The 20,619-nt window shown below is 49.1% G+C and overlaps 9 protein-coding genes across 9 annotated transcripts; 2 read left to right on the top strand and 7 right to left on the bottom strand.

Annotated features, from left to right (window-relative positions):
* Positions 1–301: 301 nt before the first annotated feature.
* Bathy06g04240 (purine permease) lies at positions 302–2,451 on the bottom strand (the record flags this gene model as incomplete). The annotated part of the gene is made up of 2 exons (XM_007512694.1): positions 302–1,912; positions 2,356–2,451. The coding sequence occupies 2 exons, from the start codon at positions 2,449–2,451 to the stop codon at positions 302–304; spliced, it is 1,707 nt and encodes a 568-aa protein (XP_007512756.1).
* Positions 2,452–2,977: 526 nt separating this feature from the next.
* Bathy06g04230 (signal peptidase I) lies at positions 2,978–4,009 on the bottom strand (the record flags this gene model as incomplete). Its single annotated transcript, XM_007512453.1, has 1 exon — positions 2,978–4,009. The coding sequence occupies one exon, from the start codon at positions 4,007–4,009 to the stop codon at positions 2,978–2,980; it is 1,032 nt and encodes a 343-aa protein (XP_007512515.1).
* A 112-nt stretch (positions 4,010–4,121) lies between these two features.
* On the top strand, positions 4,122–5,252 carry Bathy06g04220 (unknown protein; the record flags this gene model as incomplete). The annotated part of the gene is made up of 1 exon (XM_007512287.1): positions 4,122–5,252. One exon carries the CDS (start codon positions 4,122–4,124, stop codon positions 5,250–5,252), a length of 1,131 nt encoding a protein of 376 aa, XP_007512349.1.
* A 53-nt stretch (positions 5,253–5,305) lies between these two features.
* On the bottom strand, positions 5,306–8,662 carry Bathy06g04210 (DNA mismatch repair protein Msh3; the record flags this gene model as incomplete). The annotated part of the gene is made up of 1 exon (XM_007512424.1): positions 5,306–8,662. The coding sequence occupies one exon, from the start codon at positions 8,660–8,662 to the stop codon at positions 5,306–5,308; it is 3,357 nt and encodes a 1,118-aa protein (XP_007512486.1).
* Positions 8,663–8,971: 309 nt separating this feature from the next.
* Positions 8,972–11,527, bottom strand: Bathy06g04200 (predicted protein; the record flags this gene model as incomplete). The annotated part of the gene is made up of 1 exon (XM_007512551.1): positions 8,972–11,527. One exon carries the CDS (start codon positions 11,525–11,527, stop codon positions 8,972–8,974), a length of 2,556 nt encoding a protein of 851 aa, XP_007512613.1.
* Positions 11,528–11,778: 251 nt separating this feature from the next.
* Bathy06g04190 lies at positions 11,779–12,696 on the bottom strand (the record flags this gene model as incomplete). Its single annotated transcript, XM_007512340.1, has 1 exon — positions 11,779–12,696. One exon carries the CDS (start codon positions 12,694–12,696, stop codon positions 11,779–11,781), a length of 918 nt encoding a protein of 305 aa, XP_007512402.1.
* A 359-nt stretch (positions 12,697–13,055) lies between these two features.
* On the bottom strand, positions 13,056–17,084 carry Bathy06g04180 (predicted protein; the record flags this gene model as incomplete). Its single annotated transcript, XM_007512438.1, has 1 exon — positions 13,056–17,084. One exon carries the CDS (start codon positions 17,082–17,084, stop codon positions 13,056–13,058), a length of 4,029 nt encoding a protein of 1,342 aa, XP_007512500.1.
* Positions 17,085–17,295: 211 nt separating this feature from the next.
* Bathy06g04170 (dihydrouridine synthase) lies at positions 17,296–18,621 on the top strand (the record flags this gene model as incomplete). Its single annotated transcript, XM_007512350.1, has 1 exon — positions 17,296–18,621. The coding sequence occupies one exon, from the start codon at positions 17,296–17,298 to the stop codon at positions 18,619–18,621; it is 1,326 nt and encodes a 441-aa protein (XP_007512412.1).
* Positions 18,622–18,691: 70 nt separating this feature from the next.
* Bathy06g04160 (unknown protein) lies at positions 18,692–20,368 on the bottom strand (the record flags this gene model as incomplete). The annotated part of the gene is made up of 1 exon (XM_007512457.1): positions 18,692–20,368. One exon carries the CDS (start codon positions 20,366–20,368, stop codon positions 18,692–18,694), a length of 1,677 nt encoding a protein of 558 aa, XP_007512519.1.
* Positions 20,369–20,619: the final 251 nt, after the last annotated feature.

The following is a 20,619-nucleotide window of genomic DNA, read 5'->3' as shown; positions in this document are numbered from 1 at the left end:
CTTTGATTTTATATAAACAAGTGTCGTAATAATAATAAATAATTTTTACCGCGGAGAAACGATGGAGAAGAAGAAGTCGATTCTTCTTCTCCCTCTCTCTCTCTCGCTTTCTTTTCACTTTGTCGCGACAAAGCGACGCCTCTCTTTTTCTTTTTTTCTTTTTGTTGTTGATGTATGTACACGTTTAATAATCGCGTCGTCGTTTTCGAAACGCTTTCTTTTCGAGAAAGCGCATTCGTTGTTGAACGCGGCGGGGAGAGACGGTTTTCCTTTTGGTGAACGAAAGATTCCGTGAGGAATATTACGCTTTACCAGCATCGGTGCCGTAGCCGACAACTTCCATGTCAGTCGGCAAGATGGCGTGCAAGAACATGGCCAAGAGCGTACCGATGGAGTACGGCGTGGTCAATAAGATGAGAATACCGTCTCTGATGCCTCGTTCACCTTTGCTGCAGTCGGCGCCTTCGCGGAACGGACCGGTACACGGCCAAAACGGCGTGGTACCACCACTCGCTCTTTGGTCGCCGAAGATCCACGGGACCGCGGTAACACCCAAACCAACGCCCATGGAGATGGCCAAGATGATTCGGTTTCTGCGAGAATTTAAGTCGGCTTTGGAGACGACTGACAAGCCGGAGACAAAGACGTTGCAGAAGAGAAACGTCGTCATGCCACCAACCACGCAATCAGGCATGGAAGAGATGATGCCAGAAATCTTGGATAAGACGCCCAACGCGATCAACCAGAGACCGCAGCATACGCCAGCTCTTCTGGAGGCACACTTGGTCAAAGCGATAACGCCGTTGTTTTGGGAAAACGTGGTGTTAGGCATGCCGGTGGCCAAAGCCGCCGCGAAGGAGCATAAGCCGTCCGAGAGTAAACCACCTTGGACAGATTTGTCAAATTCTTCCGATTCAGTGTCTTCCTCGGACGCTTCGTACGTGGCGGTGAGATCACCGATAGTTTCAACCGTTGTGACCAAGAAAGCAATCAACAACGGCAATACAGCCGGACCGTAAAAGCCAATCGGAAAGTTTTCCACCCACGCAAACGTAATCGGTTCAGCATTTTCAATCTTAGTGTCCGGAACGAATTTGTTACCTTCCGCTCTGGAAACACCGGCGACGAAGTAACCAAAGAGCAACGCGATGATAACGTTCGCGTTTTTCATGAACGGCGAGCCGAACAATTCAACAAGAATGAGCATGAGCACGACTGAAAAACCAAGCGCGATATATTCCGGAGAACCGAACGGTTTGATAACATCACCGTTACCATCGCACATAGATCTACCACCACTACCCGGGAATGGCGCGACACCGGTTTGATCTGGACCGAACCAGGTGCCTCCCTTACCGACCAAACCATAAACCTGGGCGTTATTCTTCCAGGCCATTTCGGCGCACACGGCGCCGCCGCCCCAGTACTTGATCCCAGTCGCCGTCAAACCGGCGCCGATGAGCATAACCGCAACACCAGTGACAATGTTCGGAAACATTCTTCGTAACTTATCCTTCGGAACGAACGACAAGACAACTTCGAGCATGGCGCACACCATCGTCGTACCCAACATCTTCCCATACGCATCTTTCCCGGAGTACCCCTCGCTCTTCATCGTACTGATAGCATTCTCATAAATGGGCAAAAACCCAAAAGAAGTGCCCAAAACGGACAACATCCCTGTCCCGAACACGTATTTCGTGCCCGGAATGTTAAACTGAATGCAGTTCAAAATGGTAAAAATACCAGATAAAATGAGCGAACACGCGATGGCGTATTGCTGCAAATCCGTGTCGGCGAACGCGACGGAGAATTTCATCACGACGTACGGAGGTACGATGAGACCGCCAACCATCGCGAACGCGTGTTGGAGGCCCATGACTAAAGCCACGAGGATTGGGAGATCGTCGTCCTGTTGTTGGAGGATGCAAAAAAAAATGTGAGCGTTCGTTGTTGTTAGTTTCTTTTGGTAATTAATTGATGATTTAAGGGGGGAGGTACACCTCCTCCTCAACGAGTCGTTTGAAATCGACGGAAAATGGCGCTTCTCGCTTTCGCGGTCTCCTTTTCCCTCCTCCAAACGCACACATCGACTCAAAAACGTGCACAAAGTACAAAAGAACATTCATTTCGTCGAATGCACGCGCTGTCTCATCTGATTTGCCCAGAATTGAAACCGAAACTTCGTCGTCTTCTGATGATCTCCACGGGGGGAAAATTCAATTGTGGCGGGAAAATAATTGGAGGAGAAGAGAAAAAATAAATCGACCCCGGCCGCAAAAACAGACACATAAGGAAGAACGATTCAAAAAAACAACATCGATATCGATCGATCTGGAGATGATTATATAATACCTTGCGAAAGAATTGCATTTTCCTCGTGCTCTTCCCCCACGGAACCGTCGGGAGGCACAAGGCTGCGAAATCAAAATTACCGATGAGTTGCACCATGGTGTTTTTTTTTTCTGATTTTTTGTGACGACTGCTTACCACTCAAAGCCCTCTTTCAGGGAGACTTATGAATTTTTAGCTCAATCAACACTCATTTTTTCTGATTTGTGAGAGAGTTTTGAGGCATTTGAAGAAGGGACTTTTAAGAGGAGTCCGAACGAAAGTTTGCGCGAGTGCGCACGTTTTGAACGCTTAAAACCTGAATTGAGCGCGGCGCGTGAAAGCAATGAGTGTTCTGTTGCGCGCTCTTTCGAGTCGTGAGAAGGTAGAAATTTTTGAAAATTCTTGAAAATTTGAATGCTGACGAGGACGTTTTCTTTCTCCTTCTTTCTTTTTTTCGACCCCTTGGACAGAAGAGTACGAAACGTTGTTCTTCAAAGAGTACGAGAAGAAGGAAAAGGGACGAGACGCAGAAACACACACGCATATATACCCGATACTATTCGTCTCGCGATAATACTATAAATAACACAACGCATGCACACAAAAACAACAACAAGAACTTTAGTATTATTACTAGTAGTATTTAAACGGCAACTTTCGGCGCTTCCAGAAGTTCAACGTTTGCGCTTTTGGCGTAACTCGGTAAACCGCCGATGGCGGTTGGCGGCCAATATTTCGCCACCGCTCGGCCTATGATCCGATTTTTCGGTAACGGTCCCCACGCGTGAGAATCGAACGAGTTGTTTCGGTTATCTCCCATGACAAACACGTCCCCGCTCGGGACTCGCAGTTTCGGCATGTTGTATTTAATCTTCTCCAGCTTCAGCTCCTTCCCTCTCGATTGGCCGTTGACGTACAGCTCGCCGTTTTTCACCTCCACGTCGTCGCCTTCGAGCGCGACGATTCTTTTAATGAAGACTTCGTTGTACACTTTTTCAGTTTTCGCGGTTCTCGGAGGGTTGAATATGACCACGTCCCCGACGTTTGGGTCTCGCGCGAACCGGTAGGTTAACTTCTCCGCTATCAACCGGTCGCCGATATCAAAGTTCGGGTACATGCTCAAACTCGGTATGTACCGCGGTTCCGCGATGAACGTGCGAAACGCGATGGAAACCGCAAACGTGACGACCACTGTAATCACGTCCTCTTGTGAAAGCCTCGCCCACTCCGGGACTGCCTCTGGCCACGGTAACGGCGTTTCTTCGTAATAATAGTCTTCCTCTTCGTCTTCCTCGTTGTTGTTGTTGTTGTTGTTGTTGTTATCGTTGTTTCCATTCCCCCCGAAAGCCGCTAAAGGGGGCGCGAGCGAATCTCTAATTCTTCTACTCCTCCTACTCTCACACGATGCGAATACTCCGTTCGTTTCCTTCCTCGTCATCGAAAGAAGGTGACTACTCTTCCTCCTCTCGCCGCCAGTAATGGCGGCAAAACCATCCTCATCACTTCTCGAGGCTGACGCTCTCAAACAAATTCCTCTCTTTGTATTCTTCTTTTCACGATGAGATCCCGCGAAACAGGGCCGCCGTCGCTCGCTCTTCTTCGCACCCGTCGTGGTCGACAAAAGAGAACTCGCGGGGCGAGAACTTCGCGTCGTGGTGGTGACTAAACCGCGCATATTTGAAGCTTCTGTAGAAGGTTTTTTTCTGACGAATTTTCATACAAACTGCCCACACAATTTCAAAGCACTACATTCTACTACTCTGTCGTGTATTCATTCAATCGATACGATGACGACGAACGACGGAGGATACTACTTTTCTCGTCGCGAGGAGGAGGAAAGAAGCTTTGACCCGAGAGATTTCATTCGCGACGTGATGCATCTCTCGAATAATTCTTTTCCCGAAGATGATGATGATTATTCTTCCAATTGGAAAGATGAGAAGCGTCGTTTCGCACAACGTCGTCGAGGAGGTCAGTACGACACCGTCACGCAAAACACCATCGACGAGGAGAGGAATCGGTTGTTTGAGAAGAAGAGGCAAATTGGTGATCATGATGATGAAAATGCGCACAGAGAGAGAACAAGTCTTTTCAACAAAGGACGGAGTGTTGAAGCAAAATTTGGCTTCAAAACAAACAACAGTCCTTCGTTTTCGTACCCGCAACCGTCGACGGTGGAAAGGCAAAGACGAGCGCAAGAGCGAGTGACGGCGGCGCTGAGGAAACTGAAAATAGAGAGGAATTTGGAGAAGACGCCGGAGGTAGTTGGCGGTTTTGGCGGGTATGCGGCGAGGAGGAGGCGCTTTCTCGCGAAAAGCGAGAGCGAGGAGGAGGAGGAGGAGGAGGAGAGCGCGAGGACGTACAGGACGAGAAGACGGGTTGTGAGCGCGACGGAAAAGGAACATTTCCTGAAGACACCGTCGCCGCAGTCGTCGAGCAGAAGAATGAGAGATAGTTTGAATAGTAATGGTAACGTTTTGAGCGATTTTTCGAGGAAAGCGACAAAAGGCGTCTCGCCGTTAGGACCGCCGAGACGAGTTCCCGTGGAAAATAGCAACAATAGTAGTCCGAATTTGATTTCGTTCAGTCCTCTCCAGATGAGAGGCTCGGCGCTGAAGAAGACGCCTGTACACATCAGTCCTCTTGGTCCGCCGAGACGCGTGTTGAAGATTGATCAAGAAAACGACGTTTCTTTTTCGAACAACAACAACAACTATTCATCGAAGTATTCATCGCCGGCGGTTGGTTCTACGAGACGAATGTACAACACGCCGGAGAATCGCGTGTATCCGACGCCAGAGACGAAACAAACGCAGGAGAAGCTGAAGAAGAGTCTTTTAGAAAGACTTTCAAAGATTGCGAACGATTCTCCGCCATCGTCGAGAAAGAGTTATAATGGATTTACGGCCAGGTTGTAACACGAAGCAAGCTATATTTATATGTATGTGTGTCCCACAAAGTTCTACTACTTTTATTTTACAGGCGCAAAGAAACGCAGCGCTCGCTGCGTTTCTTTTATTTGAGCTATATTCGACGATTCCAACAACAAAGCGTCTCGAATCATCTTATCTCCTACTACTTCGTCACTTCCCGCACTCTTGCGGCTGCTCTTTTCTTCAAACGCTAACGATTTCACTTCTGCAACTTCGAGAACTTTTTCAGGTATCCCCGCCATGCTCGCGACGTTTAATCCAAAGGAGCGGTGGGCCACGCCTTCCTCGAGCGTGTAGAGAAATGCGATTCGTTTGCTATCTTTCTCGTCGTTCGTTTTCATGTGACTAGGAAAGCAGCAAAACACCTCGTCGGCGTTGCTCTCTTTGAACTGTTTCGCGAGATTGGAGAAGTGCGTGACGAAAACAGTCGCGCACTGAACCTTTTCGACGAGCATTCTTAGCGTAGCCGTTGCTAGCGCGATGCCGTCGGTCGTGGACGTGCCCCGACCGAGTTCGTCGAGCACGACCAAAGATTTCTTGGTGCACGACTTCAATATCGCGGACGTTTCGCTCATCTCTTGGAAGAATGTGGATTGACCGAGCGCGAGATTATCAGCCGCCCCGGCGCGAGTGTAGATGCCATCTAACACGGACAATCGGCACGATTTCGCGGGAACGAAGGAGCCAATGTGCGCGAGGATGGCGATGAGCGCGACTTGACGCGCAAAGCACGATTTACCGCCCATGTTTGGACCGGTAAGAATCATTGCGCGACGGCGACGGCGAGTGCTGTCGTTTCTACTCTCGCCGCTCGATTGAGCACCGCCTAACGACGCTGAGTTTGGCACAAACTTATCGACCATTTTCGCATCGAGCGTCGGGTGTCTCCCTTCTACGATTTCAATGCGCGCCGTGCCGTCTTCGTTCTCTTCCTCCTCCTTGAAAAATTCCGGTCGACAATACCCGTCGTTCATCGATAAAATCGCGAGCGCGTTTAACGCGTCAATCTTTGCCGCCGCTTTTGCTGCTTGGCGACATTCGCCGTACGATACGCGCGAAAACTCTTTCAGAAACGACTTCCACGCGTCTTCGCACGCCAACGCGAGTCGCTCGCTGTTTGCATCCAACGATTTCATGTTTTCAAGAACGATCGGTGGATGATATCGAATTACTTTCTTGGACTTGTTTGCGCTGACTTTAATCCAGTCGTTCGGTGGTTTCAATTTATCGCCAACTTCGATGAGATATTCTGCGCCAGATGCGCCGCCGACAGAGGTGTACGATAATTTAGCGCCTTTGATAATACCCGGAATTTGCGCCGCTAAATCGGGAAGCAACGCATCCATGGTTGCTTTCGACTTTTCGAGATTATCATGCGCTCGAAACATCTCCGGAAACTGCTTTTGGTTGTCCTCGTTTTCTCTCAAGAACAACCCTACGTACGCGTCTCTGGAACATCCCAAATTCCCAGCTCTTGAGTTGGCTACGGTTAAATCTAACGCATTGAGTGCCTTCGTGCACGCGCGCAAAGTGGCTTCGTCCGCACACGCGCTCAAGAGTTCATTCAACGGAGATTTCTCGTCGTTTTGATTCAACAGGGCGGAGTGTTGCATTTCCACGCACGCGGCGCCAAAGGAAAGGAAAAATTGCATAGCTGCGACAAACTCAGCCGGAGTGGCGTTCAAATGGTGCGCTCGAGCAACTACTCGTTCGACGTCTGGAGCTGTTCGCAATATCTTCTCAAGCTTTTCGAGAGCGAGTACGGATGTTGGCGCACTATTCACTGACCTGAGCGTTTCAATGGCGGATAAACGATTCTCGATTTCCGCGCGATCTCGCAACGGTCTCGAGACCCATCGCGAAAGTTCGCGACTCCCGGCCTTCGATTTCGCGTGGTCGATGAGCCACAAGAGACTGCCAGTAAACGAGCCATCGTCCGAGTTTCGGAAGATTTCCAGCTGCCGAATAGCGTTCGGAGATAAAATCATCTCCGATTGGAAGTCGTCCAAAGGCTTTATCGCTTTGGACAATTTCAAAACGTTTTCGAGCTTGAACGGGACGAGGTATTCTCTCGCCGCCGCCAAGGTCGCGATAAGTAGACGAGGCAGACCCGCGACTTTTTCTGAATTATTCGATCCAAAATACTCATCGATTTCCGCTTTGGATAAACTCGAGACGGACGATGTGGATTGTTCCACTCGCGCGTCTGGAAATAAAGCCGAGACCAACCGTTTCGTTTCTTTCGAGGACGAGGATTCTTCTTCGCCTCCTCCTCCACCCGCGAACAAAATTTCGCACGGGGAGATTTTCAAAAGCGCCGACTCTAATCTCGACCGCGAACTGTCATCTTCAAAGTGCGAGTAATAAATGTTCCCGACGCTCGTTTCGATGGCAACTAACGCGATCTCGTCTTTGTTTCCTCGCTCAGATTTCTTTTCTTCCGATATGCACAGCAAATAATTCGAAAGACGATGTTGTTGTTCGTCTGCGGTTATATTACTCGTTGTCGTCGAGCTTTTGCGATGATTATTTGTAATCACCACACCTTGTAAATCCTCATCACCTTCACCTTCTCTATCTGTCTTGTTCTCGATGATATCGACTGCTTTCTGCGCCTCGTCGCTCTCGTTGTTGGTATGCGCCGGTTCCGCGGCAATCGACACGCCCGCGTCCATCGTCGCCTTCGTATACAAAGCCACCAACTCTCTCGTGAACACGCTTCCTTTCGTCGACCCTTCCGCTTTTAACGCTGCCGTTTCCGTCTGCCTGACCACCCCAACTTTATGCCCCGCGTTAACCAACCGTCTCACGTACACCGCCAACCTATGCACCGGCCCGCTCGCTTGCAACCACGTCTTCCCGGGATACGCAAACACGTTCAACGTCTCCGCCGCTTTCCTCGCATCTTTTCCGTAAAAGTGAAACTTATATCCAACCTCGAATAAAAGCAACACGCTCGGATACTTCCGCTTAAAATCTCTCACCTGCGCTTCCAACGGCGTCAACTTTTTATCTCTCGGTTCGATTTCATCCAACTTTTCGTCGTTAATTTCATCCTCTTCCTCGCGCTGCTTCTTGAACGCGTGACCGCGTCCGCGAATGTTCAATGTAGAAGTCGTCGTCGTCGCTTTCGCGACCAGTTTCGCGTTGAATCGTTCCCGCAGTTTCGAGTCTCGTTCTGGTATTGTAAACTTTTTGTTGTCCTTTTCTTTGTCTTCTTCTTTGTCTTCTTCTTCTTCTTCGAAACCAATTTTCGCTCTCTTGTTGTTCGTCTCCGGTTGAGCGGCACAATCATCATCGCGAGAAGACTTCTCCTCCTTCACACCCTCCTCTTCAAAATCCACGCTCCTTTTCCTCCTCTGCTTCTCTTCGTCGTCGTTTACGTCGTCGTCCATGGCGTCACGACAAAAGAAAGATTTCAGAGAGAGCTGTCCTTTCACCGTCGTCTTCTTTTTCTTCTGTGCGCTTCCGTTTTTCATTCTTCTTTTTTTTCTCTTTCTCTCTCTCGTTATTATTACGTGCGCGCGTGCGTGTGTGAACAAGTATCTCTGTGTTGTTGCATTCGCGCGAGCGCTCGCCACCGTCGCGCGCGTGTGTTAAAGTGTGTTGTGTTTCTGATGAATTTTTGAAAAATTTTCTCATTCTCCTTTCATTCAGAAAGAAGCAAAACAAGAAAACGCAGATATTCTATTACGCATATACTATTACACAGAAGCGGTGCGAGGAGCATCGCCACTATCGCTCTTTTTGTTGTTTTTATTGAATAGATTCCGAACGACTCTGAACGGGAACGTCGCGACACCGAGCGCGTTGGAAGCAGCCGACGAGCACAAATCGACGCAAATTTCTTGCGTCGCCAACACGAACGCTTTCAACGTAATCGCCGCGATGGATAACGCTAAACGCGCGGCGATTATTGGGTACTTCCACAATCGGTTCAAGTGCGTGCCGAGGAGAACGCTTATCGCGCGTCGAGCGGCGATTTCCTGCCTTTCGCGGATTTTTCGAGCCTCCTCGGATTCCGGCCATTCCGGCAAATCTAAGGAGTCTTCTTTTTGTTCTTTCTTATCGATGAAGATGGTACCGCCTTTGGTTGGTTTGACCAAAATATCCGAGAGCATTTTCACGGCTTGTTTGCGTATACCACTGGCTTCAGGGGAGTAGAGATACGCGGCTAAGCTGCCGGTGTCGACGTCGTGGGAAATGCGTCGTAAAGCGGCGCCTTCAGTGGCGCCGAGGATGCCGCCGAGAACTTCGCTTCGGCGACGAGCCATGAGCTTCTCGCTCTCCTCGGTTGGACGCATGAGAACATCACTACCACCGTCGCGTCCGGACGCTGACTCTTTCGCGCTGTCGGCGCTTTCGTCGTCGTCGCCGCCTAAAAATTCCTTCAACCTGTCCATGTTCAACGCGTTTGCATCAGTTAACCACGCTCGTCGCATGGATTCAAACCCGTCCGGCGTTGCGGGCGCCATCGCTCGTCGTATTGCGTACGGCAAAGCAGCCTCGTAAATGTTGAAATTTGGATCGGCTTTCGCGGCGATACCTTCTAACGTCAAGAACGTTCGAATTAAGAGAATGATGTACGGCGGCGTGAGAAAATGGTACGTCGCGGACAGTCTCGCTAAACCCGTCGCTAACGCGCCAAATCGACTTCTCCCTCCAGCTTCGCTTTCCAATTGGTCTTTAATTGCCAAGGCGATCTCATCCAAAGTGCATTCAACGTACGGCACTTTCTTTCTCAACGCATCGTCTGGGTTTCTCTTTTCGAAAACTTCTGGCGTGAAACCCACCTCTTGGAACACCAACGCCAATTGGCGCCAATCGCCAGAAATCATGCTTTGTATGCCTTTCGCGAACCCTTCCATGATTTTCCCGTCCACTTCAGCCATTAAACCAAAATCGAGAAAAACTAAAGAGTCGTCCGAGATGTCTAACATCATGTTCCCTTCGTGAGGGTCGGCGTGGACAAACCCGGTGTACACCAACTGCGCGACGCACGCCTCCACAGCCATTTGCGCCATGACCAGTTTCTTTTCCTGCGGCAAATCCGCAATGTGCGCGCCTTCGATCCATTCAGTCGTCAAAACCCTCGCCTTACCAGCTGGCCCGGTATATTTTGGAAACCACTTGGGCGCTCTCACGAAACCTAACCAATTGTGTCTTCGATTAAACTCATCCGCGTGGTTCGCCTCGCTAATGTAATCGAGCTCTTGCCACACGCCGCTGCCAACCTCGTCCGCGATGACGCTCAAATCATTCGTCGATCTCCACAATCGCCGCAACGCCGACAACGACAACGACCAACACGTCCAATCCAAAGCCACCTGTTTTCTCACGTTTGGTCTCTGAACCTTCACCGCCACTCGATCGCCTTCCCACGTCTCGGCTTTATACACCTGTCCTAAACTCGCCGCGGCAATCGGCGACGTCCCGAACGATTTAAAGAGCGGTTTCAACGTCGGATCGTACCCTTGAAACGGATGGTTCTCCGCCAAAGGACCTAAATGTCCTAAATCCTCAACAACTGTTTGAAAGGCAATCGCGTCTTCAAACGGTTCGTTTTCTTGTTGCAACGATTTCAACGCGTCCGCCGCCTCCTCGCCAATCAAATCCGGCCTTTGCGATAACGTTTGTCCACCTTTCACGAACACCGGTCCAAGTTTCGACAGCGCTTCTCTCAACAACTTCGCCCGCGTTCTCTTTTCCATTGGCCAATCATCTTGCGACTTCCACTGCCTCGACAACCTCCGAAACACGGTTATTATCCTCGTCATCCTCCCAGCCACGCGCACCGGTCGTCTCCTAAAGAATCTCAGCAGCCTTTTCTTATCGAACGCGCCGTTCGCGAATAACTTATCGTACGCGTCTTCTTTCCTTTTCGTCGGGTCGCGGGTGCTTTTGATAATCACGAACGGTTGTTCTTCTAATTCGCCTCTCTCGTCTTCTTCGTCTTCGTCTTCGTCCTCTGAAAATTTTTGTTTGTTGGCGAATTTCACCCTCTTTATTGTACTCGTTGTCTTTCCTCCTCTTCCTCCGTCGTCCCTCTTCCGCCACGAGTTGTCGTCCTCATCAGACGATCTATATTCCTCCTCGTCTCTCAACAACTTCAATCCGCTTTCCTCCTCTTTCCCTAAACTCTTCACTTTGGTTTGCCGCGATATTATTCCAATTTTGTGTTTCCCCCTAACGTGACTCAACAACGACGTCGTCGTTTTTTTCCAATTGCGAACTCTGGTACTCTTCTTTCTCGCGCGCATCGTCATCAACGACCTTGACGACGACGCGGGGATCGTCGCCACCAACATCATCTTTCTCGGTGGTGTTCTTGTCGCGATCGTGATCTTGAGAACGGTCTTACTAATCCGTGCGCGAGTATATTTTATTTATAACGAAATTTTGTCCGCTTTGAGGATAGATACGATTTTGGTCTCAAGTATGGTCTCTGGCGAAGCGCGTTGTGTTAGAAAAATGTCTCTCTTCTCATTCTCGTTCTTTCTCAATGATCTATCTAATCTGCTTTCCGATCCTCGACAAATTTAGCGTATTGCTCGTCTGTTGGTTCTGGGCATTCTTTTTCGAGCAAGTAGTTTACGCAGTCGTGGTGCTCTTTGTAACGAGCGTAAGCGACGTGTTGCCAGTCGTTCAGAGGCGCTTTCGCCTCTTCGACTAAGTATTGAAGGCAATCGAGTCGGCCATACCCTGTAGCGTTGAACACGCAGTCACTCTTAACCTCATCAGATATCTTTCTTTCTTCAACAAAATATTTCAAGATGTTTATGCGACCATATGCTGCCGCCTTTTGTGCCGCAAATTCTTCCGTATCTCGCGAAGGTTTCACTTTGGCGAAAAGAAATCGAAGACAGTCGAGGTGTCCTCCAATAGCAGCTTCTTTACACGACTTTTCTTCATCACACGGGCAACCATTAGAGAAGCAGTACTTCAGCATCTCGAGATTACCTTTAAATGCTGCCGCATTAATCGCCCATTTATCCCACTCGCAATGTTTCACTTCTCTCGCCCACTTGAGCAACTCGAGTTTGTTCGTTTCAGCAACTCCCGCGCAAAACCAGGCTTGATCCATCACGTTTCCTAAATAATCTTTCTTTCCCCAGAGCATGTCATTCCACGCCCATTCTAACGTCGAAATGGATGAGCATTCGTCAATATACGCATATAGTTCCGATACGTCTACCCCGGCATACTCAAGCACACCCCGACTCTCTGTATTCGCTTTTGCAAAGAACCACCGATCTGTCGTATTCAATTTCGGAAGCACATGCGATACAAAAATATCCTTGTAATGCAACACCAATCCCGTCCATATCTTGGTCGGCCCAAGCTTCAATCTCTCCATATCCGCCGCAGCCTCCGCGATCATCGCCCCTTCCTTCTTCCTCTTCGCCGTGCTGGATAACTTGTTCCCCATTATTATTATTCTTAAAGTCAACGGTGCTGCGCGTGGTTCTTTTTTCTCCCTTTGTAAAAGTGAGCGTTTTTCACCTCACTTTTGCGCTTGCAACAAACGCGAATTTAATTAAGAAGAGAATAACACTAATGGGCAAAACGGGCACGGAAAAGCCTTTGAAAGCGCCGAAGAAGAAGTCGAAAGAACTGGACGACGACGACTTAGCCGCGCTCGCGAGGAAAAAAGAAGAGCAGGCAAAGTTGAACGCGCTGAAGAAGCAAGTCGCCGGCGGCGGGAAGTTAGGGAAAGGGTTGCAAAAATCAAAGTGATGTTATGAAATGTTTTGCGTTTATGAGGTGTAATAGTACTACGATTTAAGCTCACGAAAATGAATTGTACTTTCTATTTAGGACGCCTCTCGTCGCTTCCTCTCGCTCCATCCACTCCGAGCAGATTTTCTCGAACGTGTCGTACTCGACGACGCCTTCTTGGAACGCGCGGAAATCGATTTTGTTGTTGGTGGTGTTGGTGTCTTTTTGTTGTTCGTTGTTTTGGTGTTCGGAACTCCTTCGGATCGGGAAATAGGGCTCTAAAATTTTCCGGTCGATTTTCACGCCGAGGACATCAGTCGCGCCTTTTTTAAACTCGTACAGAGATAACGTGCCCCCACCGTCCTGGTCTAACGAGGAGAATATGTGTTTGAGGACGTTGTTGTTGTTGTTGTTGTTGTTGTTGCTTTCGAAAGACGAGGACGACGGAGAAGAAAAGTAGGACGCGTAGAAGGTCTCGTACGGGTTCCCGCCCGTCGTCGTCGAGCTCAGGGAGGGAGACGAAACAGGAGGAGACGTGGCGGAGGGGATTTCGGGCTTCTTCTTCTTCTCTTTAACTTTCTTCTTTAGCTTCTTGTTGGCGCTCGTAGTGTTGTTGTTATTGCTGTTACTATTTTTCTCCGCGACTTTCGAGCGCTCGACGTCGACTTTGACCAGGTTGTTTTGTCGCCATCTGTGCACCTCGCAAGCGCGAGTAAAGTTGAGCTTGTTGCTAAATTTTCGCAGTTGGAGGTTGAATGACGACTCTTTTTTCGTACCCGTCGTCGAAGGAGCACTCTGTTCCCGTCCTCTCGCGCTCGTATTACCATTTTGGACGACTGGCGCGAGCTCTCTCTCCAAAAGCGAGTTCAAAACATCTTCGTCTTCACCAAAATAGTCAAACTCTAACAAAGGCGTCGAGCTCTCCGCAGTCAAGACACTCCACAAAGAAGCATCTTGTACGGGGTCCTTCGCTAATCTTCGATCGTTTACGAGAACGTTTCGAACTCTGCAGTGCGCGTCCGCGTTTGCCTCCGAGGCTTTCTCGCACAAATATTTCGCCACGTTCAAATCCTCCTCGCACGTACAATCGAGGCGACATCGAAATGTCAATTGTTCCATACGCGTTCCGAGTACGCTTCGCCAGCCTAATCGTAATCCCAGAACGCACTGCTCGACACCGCTGAGTTGACCGAGTGAAAATACTTCGCGAGAAAAATCGTCGCGGAGATGTAGAGGGATCCGGCCGAAAAGTGCGACAATCGCTTCGACTCGAAATGCGCCTTTCGGGAAGTAAAGGATGATATTTTTCGCAGCAGACGGAGTAAACCACAACGTACACGCGTTCACGCGCAATATGCGAAGATTGAATGCGTATAGTTCGCCATCGGTTTTGTATTTGTGTTTGCTATTCTCTGTATTTTTTCCGTTCTCGTCGAATAAATACGCCTCGACATTTGACACGTCTCGGATAAGTTTCAACATGGAATAGTCATCGTCATCAGGGCGCCTATCGTTTTCGAAATATGCGGAAACACTCGAGAAATCAAACGCTAACGTACCTCGTTCTGGAAGTTTCAGCGTTTTCGTTCGCTTTCGCCGCTTCTCAGAAGAAGAAGAAGCGGAGAAGAAGATTTTAGGTATTCCTGTACCCTTTTCGCACATACTTTCGCTCACACACGGTCCATCGTCCACGCTCACATTTCTCCAGCATTTACCGCCAAATTGTTGCTTTGAACTCTCTTCGTTAGCAATATCCGCCATTCTTTGCGCCAACGCACGATCGGCGTCGATGACTAGATCGAATCGGTATCGGCCGTTTGGATTTTGCGAGCGAAACTGCGCATTGCGCTCGCCGTAGAGCTGTTCCAATTTTCGATTAGCAGACGCGTAATCCCTAAAGCCGAATCCATTGTTGAGATATATGACATCGATAGCATTTTCGCTATCGATTAATCGAGGTTGACACGCAGCCGCGGCTGCCAGACGGTGGCTCGAAGGCAAGAAAAAAGTTTGAGTCAAGCGAGCAACTTGAGCAGAAGTGAAAAGATACGCGGAACGTACCATTTGTAATCGCGAAACGCGCTCGAAATCTGATAATCGATTACTTCGCAGCTGTTGCAAGAGGTTCAGAAGATCTTCTTCGTCGATGGGTGTTTGTCGTGCGAGAGAGTTCCCGGATGTTGACCATGCCGGAAGGATAAGTTCGGAAAGCGGGAGTTTTTCGCTCACCGGCGTGACGTTACTGTTGCTGTTTCGTGCGCTTCCACGAGGCGTACGGAGCACATGTCCGTATACTTCGTTTTCATCCACAATCACGCTTACATAGTCGTCGCCGTTGCCATCCTTTTCGTCCTCATCCTCTTCAGAGGATGATGATGATAATAATGCTGTGTCGCTGTTCTCATAATCCTCTCGAGTAGACTTTTTGGTTTCGATTGTCGCTTTACTCGTTTTTCGTTTCTTTTCGGCGGTGTCTCTGCCTTTCTTCTGATTGTTAACTTTTTGTTGTTGCTGTTTTTTTGAACGATCCGACGATTTTGGAGCGCTTGAATTATTTACTACAGTCGCCTGTGTTTGCCGCTGTCGACCTTTCTCCTCTACTTTCTTCGCGCCGGCGAATGAGGCGCCTTCGAGCGTGAGCGTCGTCAAGCAATCGTTCCTCGTAAGCATGGCCATCAATTTTTTTCCACCAGTTTCACCGCATCGCGTGTGATCCATCTTGAGTACTTTCAACGTCGTGTTTTTCCTCAAACCTTTAGAGATTGCGCACGTGGCATCCTCTCCGATTGCACATTGTGAAATATCTAACGTGCGCAACGCTCGATTTGATGCCAACGCTTCCCCAAGCGCTTTACCTCCAATATCGCCAATGGCGTTCCAAGACATGCAGAGTTCTTTTAGCGTCGAGTTTTCACGAGTACCGTTCGCGATCGAAACGCATCCGCGCGAACTAATAGCGTTTAAAGACACGTCGAGTACCTTGAGCGTTCGATTCGTGATGAGCGCATCGCCAATCTTCTTGGCGCCGCGATTACCTAACGCGTTTCTCGATAATTCAAGAATTTCAACCGTACACTTGGGCGATATCAATGCGTCCGCAATAGGTTTCGCGAGCGTGCTATTGATTTTGCAACCGTTTAATTTCAAAACTTTCAACCGTTCAAGAAGCTGGTACAAAACAGACAGTAGCAGAGAGACTGCGGCGGGAGGCTTCGAATGGCAAGAGTTTTGACCGTCCTCAAACGCACAATGCAAACCAATCGAATCGCTCAAATCGAGCACTTTCAAAACGCTGTATCTCTTTGAGACTTGCAAAGCACTCTCGCAAATCGCGTGAAACCCGCGCAAACCGACCTGGCACTTTGCAAAAATCAACGCTTCGTGTTCTGCGCTCCCTTCCTGAATCGCACTCGCTACGGCTACCGCGCCGCCATCGCCGAGCGGTTCTTTCGACACGTCGAACGTTTCATTGTTGACTTCATTTTCGAGCGCATTTAAGACACGACTCGATACGCGAGCGTGCATCTTGTTGCACCGTTTCGCGTAAATTTCCGCAGCATTTTGCGCGTTTATTAATCGCTTCCTCTCACAACGTTCGCGCCTTTCGTCTTCCTCTTCTTTTTCTCTCCGCCTCGCGCTCCTCGCGGTTAGCCTCGGCGACTTCCACGGCATCTGCTCCAAATATCCAGAACATTTTCGTTGTTTCCTCGTGCGTTTCTCTTCCTCTTTCATCATCTGTGCTCGTCGCTTCATCGCCTCTTCGTTCTCTTCTTCCTCCTTCTTTCTCTTTTGTATCTCGATTGTTTCTCCCTCTTCCTCCTCCTCTTCCTCTCCTTTCGTTGTCCGTTGTTGCTGCTTCTTCCACTCCACCAATCGTCTCTGAACGCTCTCGTACCCCATCCTCGGCGCAGATACCGTCGCACGATGCAAGCTCTGGTCTTTTTCTTCTTCCTCCTCCTTCCCTTCCTCCTCCTCTGACAAAGAAAAACCTCCTCGCTGTTGGTCCTCGTCTTTCCCCAAAACCCCTCGCTTCTCCTCCTCCTCGTTCTCTTTCGCGCCATCAAGAAACAACGCGCGTTGTCGTCTCTCTCGCGCCATCTTCGTCGCTTTCGACACGCGCGTGTCGCCTTCGTTTCTTCGCCTTCTTCTCGCGCCGTCCGCGCGCATTTTTACTCGTTTTTAAGGACAAATCTTTTTTGTATCTCTCGTAGTAGATCTATTTTTAGAGAGGAACAGAAAAAAAAAGACGTTTCTGCTTAAATTAAAAATTTGCAGGAATTCACGCAAAACAGACATTCGGCAAAAAAAAATGCTCTCCCCTTTCTGCGCTTTTTTATCCTCTTCCTCCTCTTCCTCTCTCGGTGATACTACTACTACCAATAATGAAAACTATTACCGAAAACACTTCCAACTCGGTCGAAGCGAAAACTGCCCGCCGTTATTCGTGGCTCCCATGGAAGGACTCGGGGACAAAAGGTTTCGAAAAGCGATTTCTACAGTTGGGGGAAACTTTTACGACGACATTTGTAAAGAGTTTACCCGAGTACCGGGGAACTTACCGAACGGCGCCAAGGCGGAAAAGTTCATAAAAAAACTCAGTTTACACGACTACGACGCGTTTGAATTAGGTTCAGAGGGAGTAAAAGTCTCCGCGCAACTCATGGGGTCGAACGCGGAGTTGTTGGAGCTGGCGGCGAAAGAATTGGCGAGCGAAGGCGAGGCGCCGCGAGTGGATTTGAACTGCGGATGTCCGGCGAACGTGGTGACTGGGAAAGGCGCTGGCAGCTCTTTATTATTGGATCCGAATCTGGTGTACGAATGCATGCGAAGCGTGAAGAATGGGTGCGAGGGGTATCCGGCGGTGCCGAGCTTGAAGATGCGCGTCGGTTTCGACGACGCGAGTTTGTTTCGAGAGAACGTCCAGGCGGCGTGCGAAGGAGGGGCAGAGATTTTAACCGTACACGGGAGGACGCGAAAACAGGGCTATCGAGGGGAGGCAGATTGGGAGAAGATTGCCGAGGCGAAGAGTATTTGCGAAAAGTTTGGCGTCATGGTTGTTGGGAACGGGGACGTGACCAGTTGCGAACGCGCGGCGAGGATTTTACGAGAGACCAACTGCGACGGGGTGATGATCGGGAGAGGCGCGGTGCAAGATCCGTTGTTATTTCGGAGAATTAAAAGTCGCGTGAGAAGAGACGCGAGTGGAACCGTGACGTTATTCTCCGAGGAAGAAGTATCTGAGGAGCATAAAATGGAAGATGAAGCCGAAAGAGTTATAGTTTTTCTTCGAGCGTTTTATAACGAAATGATTGAAAACGACGTTCGCGAGAGCGAAAAGTCTTCCAGAGGTAAAATACGCTTGCGCACGAGTAAGAAAGGAATAAAAAAAACGACCGATTCGAGACGAGTCGGGAAGTTGAAATCCATCGTAAAGTATTTATTCGCAGGGAACCCGTATTTAGCTGAGAAGATGAACGAAATAGTCTGCGTGGCCGACCACGAGACCGAGTCCACAGAGATGTTGAGAAAAGTTGAAGGACTAGTCATGCAGTATTGGAAAGGCGAGCCAGGCCACGTCGCGGTGGATAACTTTTCGTCTCGAACTGGATACGTCAACGAGCTGACGACGGTGTAGTATTAACGCGTTGTGTAATAATAGTAAACTTTGTATGTACTGCTGCCTGGATATCTAACAACCTCTATCATTATTGTGAGTGGTCTGCAAACGTTCCTGGCGCGTAATATAACTTCACCGCGCTAAACGGAGCGACTACGAAGCTCTGCTCGATACTCACTCTCTCCTCGTCTTTAATATCGCGTTTGATTATTTTCGCGCTGTCGCCATGAACGCCGTCCTTCCCTGCGCTAAATGTCTCCGTAGATGTAGGCTTTTTCAAGTCTCGTATTTTCTGCTCCGTATCAAACAAGTTCATAATTAGAATCACATCGCTTTTATCGCTCTCGAATAACGTCGCGTGCGTGTGATTATGCGTACAAGGTGCATACTTCCCACTCGATATCGTCTTCCTCGATGCACCGATAATAGAAAGCTCGCTTCTTTTCAAAGCGCACGCCGATGACGACGTTTCGCTCAAATCTTTAAAGAAAGCCAACGCGTGACTGAACACGGTTCGTTTAATCCCAACGTCGTGATACTCACCCGATTTTGCGTTCCCTTTCCGTTTCTCGAGATCAATCATTTGATTTAAGGAATGCATGTTGGCCATTTCCACGCACTCAAACGCGCTCAATCGTCTTAAAAATTCCATCACCAACAACGCCGCCAGGTAGGATTTCTTAAACGGATGTTTGCGAATCTCTTGACTATCGAAGCCACCAACTCCGAATTCCGTAACCCAGACTTTCTTATCGTTACCGAACGTATCGACCAAATTCTGCATCGTTTTCGCGAATTGCAACTCCAAGTGACTCAACGAATGCGCGTAAAACTCGAGTTCAGTCGGGAAAAACTGCGAACCGTGACGCCCGGGACTCCCGTACATGTGTATAATTACCGCATCATACGAGAACGTCTCTGACTTTCTCGCTAATATCTTTGCAAGTTTAGCATTCCAAGTCGCCTTCCTTCCCGCACCCTCCGCTCCTTTGTTTTTATTGTTCTTCACCGCGTTATCGTCGTCTAAAAAGCTTTCGTTAGACCAAAAAGCGCTGCTCGCCACGACCCCAATCTTACACTTTGGATAAAAAAACTTGACCATTTTCGAGTGTTTATCGCATCTCTCGGCGTATTCTTCAACAGTATCAATATACGGTGCGTATGCGGGAAAGTACACCTCATTCCCGATTTCGCAAAACGCCACGTCAACGTTTTCCTGCTTCAAACGTTCGCACACCGCTCTCGTGTGCGTCTCGTCTCTCGTACACACGTTCAACACGAGCGAGACGCGCATTCTCCCTTTGCATCGCTCGTAAAATATCCCAAAGTCTTTCACCTTGTACTTCCCCGAAGTTTTCGACCGCGCGATGTTCTCGTTCGTGGCTTTATATTTCCTCTTCTGCGCGCACTCTTCCACGTCAATCTCCTTCCCATCGACACCAGTCATCTTCTCATCGTCCAACTTTTCCTCGAAAACATTGTACGCGTTCGCGTTCGTGCCACCGGGCCATCGAATCACCGAGCACCCTAATTCGTCCACGGATATTCCCGGTAACTTTGGGTGCGCGTAATCGATCTGTCCGCTGAAGAATTGCGCGTTCATTCCAAAGAGCGCGCGAGGAACGTCGACTTTTGTAACGGTGGTGGTTTCCAACATCACGCGGATATTTTCCCCGTTAGAAGTGTCCAAAATGTCCTCGTCGCGTTGATGTTGTTGTTGTTTCCCGGATCGAATCTCAGAGCAGCACGCGGCGAAGAGCGACATATCGACGATGAGAAAAACGCGTTTGTTTGTGTGTGTGTGTGTGTGTGTGTTCGCTTTGTTACGACTGTTTGCGCGTACGAGTTTGTGTTGTTTTTCGTCTTTTTTCGATTTTTCGATTTATATTATAAAATGTCTTGTCTTCTTCTCGTACGCCAGTCCCGACGCTTTGAACAAACAAAGCGCAAAAACACCCTAACCACTCGCGGCAGTGCAAACATTTGCCTGCGCGCACCCTACCATGGCGCCTTCAA

Source organism: Bathycoccus prasinos, assembly GCF_002220235.1.
Source record: "Bathycoccus prasinos genomic : Chromosome_6".
NCBI lineage: Eukaryota > Viridiplantae > Chlorophyta > Mamiellophyceae > Mamiellales > Bathycoccaceae > Bathycoccus > Bathycoccus prasinos.
This window is presented reverse-complemented; position numbering and strand designations above follow the sequence as displayed.